Source organism: Eretmochelys imbricata, chromosome 1, assembly GCF_965152235.1.
Source record: "Eretmochelys imbricata isolate rEreImb1 chromosome 1, rEreImb1.hap1, whole genome shotgun sequence".
Taxonomy (NCBI): Eukaryota; Metazoa; Chordata; order Testudines; family Cheloniidae; genus Eretmochelys; species Eretmochelys imbricata.
In genome coordinates, this window is record NC_135572.1 from 292,177,848 (window position 1) to 292,191,386 (window position 13,539).

The 13,539-nt window shown below is 41.4% G+C and overlaps 1 protein-coding gene across 1 annotated transcript in view; it reads right to left on the reverse strand.

Moving 5' to 3' along the window:
- TRHDE (thyrotropin releasing hormone degrading enzyme) overlaps positions 1 to 13,539 on the reverse strand; it is a 314,740-nt gene that overhangs the window by 58,962 nt on the left and 242,239 nt on the right. The window contains exons 11-12 of the mRNA XM_077807737.1: positions 6,523 to 6,656; positions 6,356 to 6,411 (exon numbers count right to left, since the gene is read on the reverse strand). Coding sequence (XP_077663863.1) covers positions 6,356 to 6,411; positions 6,523 to 6,656 — 190 coding nt within the window. The remainder of the gene's footprint in view (positions 1 to 6,355; positions 6,412 to 6,522; positions 6,657 to 13,539) is intronic.

The following is a 13,539-nucleotide window of genomic DNA, read 5'->3' on the forward strand; positions in this document are numbered from 1 at the left end:
TACACCTGATCAAACATTATATTGCTGAAAATCTGACGTAACCTAGGTTTACATGCTTGGTATGATATTGAACCATGTCAGACCCTTAATAAGCATCAGAGCCTATAAAGGACCTTAGATCCCAGAGAGCAAGGGGAAATAGGCATGGCACCATAGACACTGGGTCTCTGATATACTTGCCCAGCAAAAAGGGACAGAAAAGAAAAAGAAATGCTAAAGACAAGATTGACACTCTCAAGAAAAGTAAGATGTTTTCTACTTCTTGCAACACCACTGATTGTAGCTATCTGGATTACCCTTTGCTCAGTTTAAGCCTAGATATACTGTGCATACAATTTCTTCTGTTTTAATTTGATTTTCTCTGTATACTCTTAATAAATCTTGTTTTACTGCAACGCTTGTGGTTTTAGACTGTGTGGAAATTTTAGGCAATTCATATCAAAGAAGTTAACCTTCAACTTCTAAATGAGGCAGTGAAGGAAGGGTGCCTGAAGCCTATTCCTGCTCAAGATTTTTGGTCAAAAGAAGACTATGAGCTCATCTACACTATGAATGCCTTACTGGCACATCTATACGCACTATCTATAGCTATGCTGACAAAGCCCTCTAGTGGAGATACTGGTTATATTGACAAGGAAGTCCTTTGCTGGTACAATTACACAGCCTTCCCAAATGACAAAAGCCGTATCGGCAGAAGAATCCTTTTGCTGGTATAACTGCACCTAGGATAGGATTTTTGCTGGCATAGTTATGCTGTCGCAGGGGGTGTAATTTTTTTCACACTCCTAGCTGACATAGCTACGCCAGCAAAGTTTGCAGTGAAGACTAAGCCTAAGGGATTGTCACCCAAAAAGTGCGTCACTGCCAGTGCTGCAGTTCTCCAGATGCTCAGGATGGGCCTAGCGACCATAGTTGAGAAGAGAGTTTAAGGGGCATTAGGATTCGCTCTAACCTTACACTAAAATACATCCACAGAATTGACCAGATTCTGAGAAGTCAGACAAACTACATAGACCACCCAACCGATAATTATTTCCAAAAACACTTCAGTTCAACTCCTAGTAATGTTTTGTGAGCAAGACACTGGGAAAGAACAAACTCACATTTAATGAACCAAACTTTGGGAAATGAAAGCTACACAACTTTAAAATGTTCCTTTGAGGTATGTATTCATCTATATTTTTTATGTTTAAGAGACCATTATGCTGGAGATGTAAAAGGGGAGATAAAGAGGATAATGTACAGTTTGGAGATGTAAAAGCATATATGAATATCAAAAGAAAATATTCAGTGCTCCAAGATAGATTATTGAAGGAATTTTGCAGCTTCCCCCAGACCTGTGGGTATTAAATTACACTAAAGAGAGAAATTGGTACATCCTCTACAAACAAAATGTGGATAAAATTAGCATTAATAACAGCTAGGAAAATCACATTAGGACACTGGAAAAGTGAATCACATCTTTGTATTGCAGAATGGACATGAACCGTATCCAGTTCAGCAACACACTAGGGAGTATTTCAGAAGCTCTGAGATGGGTTGTTCTGCATATAGACTCCTCATATCATATATTCAGGCAGAAATATAGTGTAAGGTAAAAGGGAGTTGCTTACTTTGAAACTATTTTTTGAAAGGCAAGAATAAAATTAATATGCCGGCTGTTTTCCTTTTATTAGTTATTTTAAGTATGAAAATATTAATAACTAGGATTTTAAACATATGTACATGCACTGCTTCTCTCTTTTTCAGAGTGTATATACGTATATATGTGTTGGTGTAGATGAAAATATGACATCTGTGATAACCATATAACAACTACCATCTCTATATCTGGTTAATGAGATTATTGACTCTCACATCTTAAGCACGGACATTTACATAAGCATACTCTCCACTCATCACATACCACTATATAGGATGGGACATAGGCACCGACTCCATGGGTGCTCCGGCGCTCAAGCACCCACCGAAAAAACATAGGGGGTACTCAGCACCCGAAGGGCCGGATTAATCTTTAGTGTGTCCCACCCCCTGCTCCACCTGTGCTCCATCCTGAAGTCCCACCTCTTCCCCCATGGCCCTGGCCCTACTCAGCCTCTTTCCCTCTTGCAAGGAGGGGAGGGGGCAGAGAGGAGCACCCACCAGCAAAAACAAAAGTCAGCACCTGTGGGCTAGGAGAAGACAAACATACTGCACTGAACATGAGACTGAAATAGTACAGTATATGGAGTATAGTAGTAAAGTACTAAACATGGTGATACTCAACATCTGAAGTGATATTATGTGTTGTCCCTCTTAAGAGGAGTTTCATAGAACTTGCAACCCATGGATGAGGACTAAAGTGGCTTTAAACTACCTATGTGCCCTCCTGATCCTGTTTAGGAAATTGAAAGACCCTAACTTTGGTAGCCTTGTGGGTCATTCTAAGTTACATCAGCTTCTAGGGTCTACTGTATGAGCTATAGCAATGCCCATAGCAACGCCCGGAATCACCACAGCATTGTCTCATACAGCCATGCCCCTACTACCACAGGCATGACCTGTATGTCAGCAGTTCTCAAACTATAGCAACCCAAGGACCCCCATTTTGATTTAAAATTTTTCAGGGACCTCCAAGCCTCACCGCTCAGCCCCAGGCCCTGTTCCCACCTCACCCTTTCCATTTAAGCCCCGCCCCACCTCTTTCCGCCCTCTGGTCACTCCTTCCCCCAACCCCTTGTTGCTCAATCTGCCCCACCATCACTCACTTTCACCAGGCTGGGTCAGGGGGTTGGGATGCAGGAGGGGACGTGGGCTGTGGGAGGGAGTTTGGGTACAGGAGGGGGTTCAGGGTGTGGGCTCTGGGAGAGAGTTTGGGTGCAGGAAGAGGTTCGGGGTGCGGGCTCTGGAAGAGAGCTTAGGTACAGGAGAGGGTGTGGGAGGCAGGCTCTGGGAGGGAGTTTGCGTACAGGAGGAGGTTCGGGGTGCGGGCTCTGGCAGGGAGTTTGAGTGTGGGAGCGGGTGAGGGGTGCAGGCTCCAGCCAGGCAGTGCTTAACTTGGGCAGCTCCCGAAAGCGACCGGCACATCTCTCTGGCAGCAGCTTCTAGGTGGGGCGGCCAGGGTGTCTCCCCGCACTGCCCTTGCCCAAAAGCACTGCCCCCGCAGCTCCCACTGGCCTGCGTTTCCTGCCAATGGGAGTTGCAGAGCCAGTGCTCAGGAAGGGGGCAGCATGGGGAGACTCCCTGCCCCCCTCACCCCTCCAGGGGCCGCAGTGACATGCCATCTGCTTCCGGGAGCAGCACAGAGCCAGGGCAGGCAGGGAGCCAGCCTTAGCCCTGCTGTGCCACCGGACTGGGATCAAACAGGCAAAAAGTAAAAAATGAGCAATATATATAGTGAAGTAATGTGACTAAATTAAACACAGACATAGGACAAGTGCAGAGTCCTGCACTTATGACGGAAGAATCCCATGCACTGCTATAGGCTGGAGACTGACTGGCTAAGCAGCAGTTCTGCAGAAAAAGACCTGGGGATTACAGTGGACGAGAAGCTGGATATGAGTCAACAGTGTGCCTTTGCCGCCAAGAAGGCTAACGGCATATTGGGCTGAATTAATTGGAGTACTGCCAGCAGATCGAGGGAAGTGATTATTCCCCTCTATTTGGCACTGCTGAGGCCACATCTGGAGTATTGCGTCCAGTTTTGGGGCCCCCGCTACAGAAAGGATGTGGACAAATTGGAGAGTCCAGCGGAGGGCAACGAAAATTATAAGGGGTCTGGGGCACATGACTTATGAGGAGAGGCTGAGGGAACTGGGCTTATTTAGTCTGCAGGAGGGAAGAGTGAGGGGGGATTAGATACCAACTACCTGAAGGGGGGTTCTAAAGAGGATGGATCTAGGCTGTTCTCAGTGGTGGCAGATGACTGAACAAGGAGCAATGGTTGCAAGTTGCAGTGGGGGAGGTCTAAGTTGGATATTAGGAAAAACTATTTCACTAGGAGGGTGGTGAAGCACTGGAATGGGTTACCTAGGGAGGTGGTGAAATCTCCATCCTTGGAGGTTTTTAAGGCCCGGCTGGACAAAGCCCTGGCTGGGATGATTTAGTTGGGGTTGGTCCTGCTTTGAGCAGGACGTTGAACTAGATGACCTCCTGAGGTCTCTTCCAACCTTAATCTTCTATGATTCTATGATAAGGGTGCTTCATTGTTTGTCTCAGGAAGAATGATATTCTGTACATAAACTGAAAGGGAGAGAATAAGGAGCATGTTCTACACTTATCTGAAGAAATATGGCAAGTTTATCTATCCCCAGTAGTTTAGCTTATTATTCTTTGAACGCTGGCTGTAAAACTGCTGTATGTAAATATGTAAACCTTTCCCATAACCCAATCTGCCACACCCAGATTCTCTTGCAAGGCAACCTATTCATAGTAATATATACCGCTCTACCCTGTAGAAACAGAAGAAGAAGAAAAACAAAATAGAGATCTACCACTGGATCTCCATCACAGGAACATTTCACTCTAGGCAAATAATACATATGTATATACTCTTCTGCTATGTAAAAGTGCTAACTACAGCAGAATACCTCTGTAGCTCATCCCTAACAATACTAACTTACATTTTTACTGTGCATTCCTGAGCATTAACAACACAGTGCTCAGGATGTTAGCTCAGTATTGATTCAGAGGGAAGATGGCCACCTGCTGAATTACCAATATAACTTCTTGCAGTGCATGGATTTTCACTGAGGTGCTGGCCAGATCTGATGTTGTTTAGTTTGTGGAAACTGAAGAGATCACACACTAATATTGTATGGCTGCAAGCAACTCAAACTTTATTAGCAATGAAAAGAAGCCTTGAAGTGCCACACTACAGTTAAATTAGGACAGAATGTTGCTTTACTGCATATGCACTCATACTTTTAATAGTCAAGGTTGCTCAGAGCACTGTCCAACATTCTAGTGGCAATGTAGAACACTAAGGATGGAACGCTGGCCCCACTGAAGTCAATGGGGCTTGGATTTCACTCAAAGTGATGAACTGTAATTAGCTTTGCACACATTCACATGGGAAGGTGCATGAAAAGGTTAAAGGGGCTAAAAGGAAAGGGAGAGCGCTCCCACTCCTCTCCCGGGCTTGGGGAAGCAGTTTTTCTCCACAACTTCTTTTCCTATTTAGCTGGTGCAGTAGCTGGTTGTTTCAATCTGTTATAATCACTGGGTGCAAGGATTACCTCTCCCTGCAACCCAAAACGTCTCTGCAAGGAATAATTCTAGTTCTACTCCTTGTCCAGACTAGCATTGGCAGTGCCACCAACGTCCCAAAAGCCAGTGGAGAGGACTATGTAGGGGAGGGCACACTGCCATCTTTCATTCTTTCAAAAGGTACAGCTGGGGCATACCTGGCCTGCACTACTCAGTGACGTCATGTCTGAGGCTAGTAATACATCTCTGGGAGTCTCACCTGATTCAAAGCACTTCTGTGCTGCTGTCTATTGCAACCAGCAGTTTAAAGCCAAAATCTGGCCATAAATATGTCAGCAAACAGAATAGCCAATAGTCTTAACTATAGTTTTTACACAACCTTTGACCTAAGGATGTTTGGCTGAGAGCAGGAGTGTTCCCAAGAATATCAAGTATCTTAAAGTCTGACCAGCTCCAGTTCTTACACTTCTCTTTACTCTTTGACTACAGATGTAGTCCTGAATTTAAAACAGATGAGATTCCATTGCCTTATGTTGTAAACAAATAATTATTTAATCAGCATTGTATTATTTAATCTAATTATGTAACTATGGAAACAATAATAAAGCACTAAAATACTATATAAAGTTTGGAACTTTTAAACAGAACCACAAACCTTCCATGTGGTATAATCATCATCAAACAGAAAAATCCTTCTATGATGGATTGCCAAAAAACATATTGGAAAATATAACAGTAATATATCAGAGGAAAAAAATCCTGAAGCTTGAAGGTGTTTTCCATTACAAATTAAATACACTTCTAGGGTTATTTAATAAAAACCGCAACAATATCAAACCTAGTTCATTAGTGAAATAGGGAAGAGATTATTAATTTCCAAAGTGTTATACTGAACTTGGACTCTGAAGACTTGGAAATACCCTATGGCAATTATTGATCAAGAGTGAGGAGAGTGCTACAGACAATGCTTACGCTCCATACCGGAGGTGGGGAAAAAGAAAAGAAAAGAAAAGAAAAGAAAAGAAAAGAAAAGAAAAGAAAGAAAGGTGGCAGCAATTGAAGCGTGTTAAAAATTTTAACGTCAAAACACACACATCCTCTGGGAAACGAAATGCAGGAATTGTTACAGGACTGTATATTAGGTTAGATTGTCTACAGGAAAATATACCTGGCTAGATTGAATGCATCATCGATCAAACCTGCTCGATTACTGACAGAGATAACCTGTGAGGGGAAAACCAGAAAAACGGAACCATTCAGGATGATAAAAGCAGTGCCACAGCTCATACGGCTCACACATCAAAGCAGATCCTCGACATGAAACTAGGAGCTTACCTCATGGTTCCTCATTAGTTGGTCAATTAACAACCTCCAATTCCTGACGTCATAGTTAACCCGAAAATAGCCAGTTTGATTGATGTTCCCCAGCAACCAGCTTGTCTCGTCTAAAGCAGCAATTCTGTGATGTTCTGGAAACAAAGAACAATGTAAGGAAAAGGTTATTTTTTTAAATTTGAAAAGGATTTAACATTGTAAAAGAACACATTTTACTTATTTTTTCTTAAAAGGAATACTTGTAGGAGTAAAATAATTATTTCAATTTACATAATCTTTATAAATCACGAGTAAAATATTTTAAAGAATAGATGAACACTAATGACACAGTTAATTTTGTGGGTTAATTATAATTTTCAACATGTGTTCCAGTAATCTAAAGGGGCAACTCAGTATGGACCCTGATCTTCCAACTCAACCAGAACCCATGAGGATCCAGTTACAAAATCGGGGCCCTGGCAAGGCATTTTTTCCAAAGTATCCTTAATTAAATGCCCGGGAAATCAATTGCTACTTCAAGACTTGGAGCCTGATTCCGATCTCCCTACCTAAGTTTTACACCAGTGTAACTCTGTTGATTTAAAGAGAGTTATTTCTGGTTTACACCAGTGAAAGTGAGATCAGAATCAAGCCCTTGCTTTATAGGTAAACCTTAAATAGTTTTGTGCATAATCAATGGGAGCAGGAGCAGGTCCTTTAGTCTCAGGTTTCTAACTGAAAGTGTTTCCAGCAGCTTGGTTTGTAGCCACTAGTCACTGAAAATATCTTTTCATTTTAACCAGTTAATCTTACACTGTATGTGTTTTTATTTTCATTCCTTTTCAGACATTCAGCAACAATTTAGGCCTAATCCCATGAACACTTCTGTAAGTACTTAACATTGTTTTCAAGGTGACTACTCATGTGCTTGAAGCATGCACATAAACATCTGCAGGACAAACACATGCCACATTTCTTTAACTTCAGTGAAATTGCAAGGAATGCAGGATCAAGCCCCAAGTGTCTCATAAAGAATGGCTTAATTTAGTAAATTATTTTGATTCTACTAGTTTTTACTTTAAACTAGGATTTGCTAGAAAATCAAAAGGTGTTTGTTTTTTTTAAATTATTGCCACACAAAGTTCTGTAAGGTAATTTAGCCTGTACGCACTTGATCAAAGCTACAGCCTAATATTTGTTTTCCTTGTCATCTTTTTTAAAAAGAAAACTACATGCAGATTTCTCTTGGACATAGTTCCAATGGGAAACTGATTAGTGTGCCTGAACTATGTAAAACTAGTGAAATTATGAAGTGAAATGCAAATAAATATGGTTTGATAATTCACATATGCCATCTAATACTAGATACGTTGACATACTAGACAGCCTGGTTTTCACTTATGGTATTCTTTGTAAAAAGAATTAAAACTATGGGTGTAGGGTACACGTGACACCTCCATTTTAACTGTAACACCAGTAGCACATGATAAGATAGATGACAATAATCAAAACTTTAAGGTGCAGCAATACAGACCACAAAAACCCTGATTCTACAAACACAGAGCACATATGCAACTTTATGCATGCTTGCAGTTCTGTTATGCACATGAGTTCAGTTAAATGTTGGCAGGACCAAAGCCTCCATAAATTACTACAACACAATTCTGTCACTGATAAGGTTTTTCTAATATTAATATTTTTAAAAACACTTTTTTGGAAGTTGCAAAAGACTTATCCAATTCACTACTTGTTATTTTTCTGCTAAGGCTTATCTAAACTTGCACCAGTTTAAACAAACAAGTTTAATTAAAGCGGTTTATATAAAATTGTGAAAACTCCTATGAGGGCACAAGTATATTGGTTTAAGACTGTTTACATCAATTTGGCTTGCTCTGCAAATTTATGAGGGCAACCAAACCACTATAAGCCAGGTTTAAATTGATTTAAGAGTTTCAACACCCAAAGTTTCACCCATTTAACTAGACTGGTCTTAAAAAATCACACTTTTAGTTAAACTGATTCAACTTTATGTGTAAACAGACTAATTCCTTTTTAATTATACAGTAATATAGGGAGGGACAAATGAGACAGCTTTGGACAGGAGTAAAGGACACATTAACTCCTTACTCTTTTATGTTTCAACTCGTCATTTGCCGTACCTATCCTTGTTAATATAACCATGGCTGGCATAGAAGAGGATGCAGAGGGACTCTGTATCCAGAGTCAAGACACACGAAGATTCCTGGCACAACAGGAAATTGATTGAAATAAGATCTCCACGCTGAAGATAGGATCTGAAAATTATGCTCCTCTCCCTGCAGAGAAGCTACCAGCATTACTGCAAGGAGGAGAGGTTATGGGTATGATTCAGTGTTACAGATGGCTGTGTACTCTCCCACATGTCAACTGATGGGGTAGAATAGTGGTGGAAGGGCTGTTTGTCTGCAATGGGCCCGTCCATTGCGAGTTATAGCTTTGTTTTGTACTTCACAGGTGACAGAAGCCAGGATTAAGCTCATCACGTTTTTTAGTAAGTGAAAATTCATTATGGATATTTTTACTGGTTATATTTGTTTCTGTGTATGACTTTTCTATTAGTAATTGTGCTTTAATTGCTGCAGTATTTGAAAATAACGACTCATAAATGGTTAATCCATACCATTAAATTAAGTCTAAAAACCCTTCAAAATTGGCAAAGATCTAAAATTAGTTATGAACCAATGTTGTCCAATAACCTGCAATAACGAAATGCAGACTATCTAGATAAGGTAGGTGTGTGATAAAATAAAGGGAACAAATACATATACACCCTTCTGATAAAAGTAAAAAGAACAGGAGTACTTATGGCACCTTAGAGACTAACAAATTTATTAGAGCATAAACTTTTGTGGGCTACAGCCCACTTCATTGGATGCATAGAATGGAACATATAGTAAGATAGATATACAGATATATAGATATAGATATATACATACACACACACATACAGATAAGTTGCAAGTTACCCTACAAACTGTGCCTTGCATAATGACAGGTTTCAGAGTAGCAGCCATGTTAGTCTGTAGCCACAAAAAGAAAAGGAGTACTTGTGGCACCTTAGAGACTAACAGATTTATTTGAGCATAAGCTTTTGTGAGCTACAGCATCCGTGAGTTGCATTTGATGAAGTGAGCTTTAGCTCACGAAAGCTTATGCTCAAATAAATTTGTTAGTCTCTAAGGTGCCACAGGTACTCCTTTTCCTCATACAAACTGTGAGAGGCTAATTAGTTAAGATGAGCTATTATCAGCAGGAGAAAAAAACTTCTGTAGTGATAATCAAAATGGCCCATTTAGACAGTTGACAAGAAGGTGTGAGGATACTTAACTTAGCGAAATAGATTCAATATGTGTAATGACCCAGCCACTCCCAGTCTCTATTCAAACCCAAGTTAATGATATCTAGTTTGCATATTCATTCAAGCTCAGCAGTTTCTCATTGGAGTCTGTTTCTGAAGCTTTTCTGTTGCAAAATTGCCACCCTTAAATCTTTTACTGAGTGGCCAGAGAGGTTGACTATGTAAGCTATTTATGCCACATGACATGATATAGCATGATACCTGCCAGTCCAAGCTGACAACTTCAAAATACTCTCTTCCATAAATATTAGCTGTAGGATGTGTCATACAGAGATCGCGCTGATACAGAACAGCAGTATCTTTTCAAAAACTGAAAATGTTATCCCTGCTTTCAGTCAGTTTTAACTATAATCATAACCTCTTTTTTTTTCCATAAGGCCATTGATATTTGACCTTTTCAAGCAAAAGGGGGCAGGAATCTTTCTATGCCATCCCAGCTCAAACAAGCAGGTGGTTATGGTAAAGGGTTGTCTGATGCATGTACTTCACATAATTCTATATAATTTACTGGAATTTGATGTTGGAGCCTGTGTGTATTCTCATAAATTTCTATACACAAAGTTCTCTTTTCCCCCCCATGATTTTCTGGTGGTTATGTGCAACTGAAAACCACTATACACAGGCAATTTCCCCACTTATCAAAAACATATTTATTAAACTATCACAGTAGAAACACTACAGTTCAGGAGAAGGTGGCATCCCCTTCTAAACACTATATTCAATCATTCATACATTTCTCAAAAGATATTCCTTCTGGGCAGAAATCTCTCATTACTGATTGCAAAGATTGATTTTTTAAGTTCAGACTAAACTATACAGTTATTTTTGAGTTTTAGGGAAATAAAAAAATGCATCCTACTTTTTTTCCTTTACAAATATTGTTAATTGGTTAATTCAGGCGGAGTGAAGAGGTCTTAAAGTTGGGGTTAATTACATTTGCACTCACTGTAAATAATTAACTCCCTTTCCACTCTTGCAGTGGAAAGAGACCTTAAAGAGGCATTAGTGATAGGTCTAGGGGAGACAAGGCAGTTTGTTGTTTTTACACGAGTTAACATATTAAGTTAAAGACTGTGGGAGAGCACAGGGTTAACCTTTACCTACTAACTCTTGTTAAAACCACAGGTCCCCTTGTCTTCATAGGATGTTATCTTGTGTTAGTTGCTATGTTAGCTAAGACAAGAATGAACCTTTTTCCTTAGTGAAGACAAGGGCTAAATGAGAATCAGGCCTAATCACTTGAAGTTCTGACCTCCTTACTCTCAAGGTTCTGAATGGCCTCAACTCCCTTTGAGATCAGTAGTTATGGATTTTGGGCACCCTGAAGGGGGAACTCAGCATCTTGCAAGATCAAATCCATGCATCGAGCATCCATCTGGAAGGAAGTGCCTTGATGCTGACAAACATATGGGCCTTGTCTACAAGCCGCTTTTATAATGATTTAACTATTTTGGTTAGAAGTGTCATTTTTCTACATAAATTGTTAAATTAACATGGAATAAAGCTCTCTTATGCTGGTATTGCTTATTCCCTTTCCCCACAGGAATAGCAATACCAGTATAAGGCACATTTATACCAGTTAGGGCTGGTTGACAAGTTTCAGAGACCTTTTTCAATTAAAAAAAATGCTGTTTTGGCAAAATGAAGATACTTTGCGGGAGCATATCAGTTTCAACAACATTTTTCTAAATTTTTGGGTGGGAAAATTTCAAACCAAAACAAGTCAAATGAAAATGAAATATTTTATTTAAATATGATTCAACTATTATTTTGATTGGATTTGCCATTCTGTTTCAATTCAGTGTAGAAAAAAAGTTGTTTCCACCCCATGTATTTTCATCGGATGACTACATCCATTAACATTGCCAGGGGGTGGGACTGATTCGTTTTACCCACATGTGGCGTCCTACAGTGAGAGCAGCAGCAGCTCTGTTCATGTCCTGGTTCAGTTGTTGGGATAGAGGGAGGGCTGTGATTGTGACTGAATGTGCATCTTTGGTGAAAGGAAGCAGGGATTTCCAGGCTCTGTGACTCCCTGACCCCCATAATTGCTGGGCACTGCAGTGAAGCAGGACATTTTGCCTCACGAATCCTGCCTTTCTCTCCCTGTTCGGACAGATGAAAAGAGAGTGGAAACATTCAGGTCAGACTCAGCAGCTGTCGATGCTGTTCCACTACAGGCAATACTGCATCATCCCTCACACAGCTCTCCGTCTGAGAGCTCTGTTAGTGGCACCAGCAGACCCATGGGCGGCATATATAAGAGGCTTGGGGACGCTAAGCCTCCCCAAAATAGGCTGGCCATGCAAGAAGGCTAATGCCACGAATGCGGCGCAGGTCATCTCCCTTGGGGGGGGGGGGGCGCCAACTTTGAAATGCTGGAAGTGAAGTTATCTAGAAGCTTGGGGCATCACTGGTGCCTGGACTGTGGCCCCACCCGTGCTCCACCTCAAGGCTCTGCCCTGCTCGGCCTCTTCCCCCGAGATGCCTCCTGCCTGCCACTCGCTCCTCTCCGCAGCAGAGAGGAACGTGCAGCTGGGCAGGCCTCTGGGGAAGAGGTGGAGTGGGGACAGGGTCTTGGGGGTGAGGCCACGGTCCAGGCGCCAGTGCCCCCAACTTTCTAGGGAGCTTCCGGTGCTCACATGTAAGCTTCCCCAAACGGGAGACTCTCACACTGCCTATGAGCAGACCCTGGCACAAGGTTGCATAGAAGCAGCACTCTTCTGTGCAGCAGTTTAGGGTGGGAAAAGAAAGACCAGCTCTTGAGACATGGTTTGCTCAATGGTGAAACTGTTGTGGAAGGCTCAGCATCATGAACCCAGGGAAGTAAAGGGAGGGAACCACATAGCCATGGGGAGTCAGCAGCCTGAGGCAGACAGCTCCTCCAGAGAGGAATATTGCCCCAGAGCACAATCAAAAACACAGGGGGCAGGAAGTGGTAATGATTAAGAAGAGCTGGAATTTAGCACAGCTTCAGTTAGTTTTGTATCTCCTCCTGAATCGCCTGAGGTTGATTCCGCTTTAGAGGCTGACCCCAGCAGGCTATTGCCCAAGCACCAGCAGCTACAGCTCCCTCGAAAATCTTGCTCCATTATTTCCCCTCTAAAAAGAATGTGGTTGTTAGTCATGGCTCCCATGTGGGGAAAGATCACTGCCTCCATATTGGTGGACACAGTTTTGGTGGGAACACTAAGGGGGAAAGTGTTCCCACAATGCATTTGTCTCAACAACAACTATCAATAACTGAACAGTCCCAGTCTTTTTAATCTCTTCTCATATGGAAGCTGTTCCACACACTTAATCATTTTTGTTGCCCTTGTCTGTACCATTTCCATTTTTAATATATCTTCTTTTGAGATGGGGAGACCAGAACTGCAGGCAGTATTCAAGGTGTGGGCGTAACAGGGCTTTTCATAGTGGCATTATGATATTTTCTGTTTTATCATCCAAACCTTTCCTAATAGTTCCTAGCATTCCATTAGATTTTTTGACTGTTCCTGCATATTAAGTGGATGTTTTCAGAGAACTATTCACAATGACTCCAAGATCTCTTTCTTGAGTGGTAGCAGCTAATTTAAACACCATCATTTCGTATGCATCACTGGGATTATGTTTGCCAATATGCATTACTTTGCATTTAT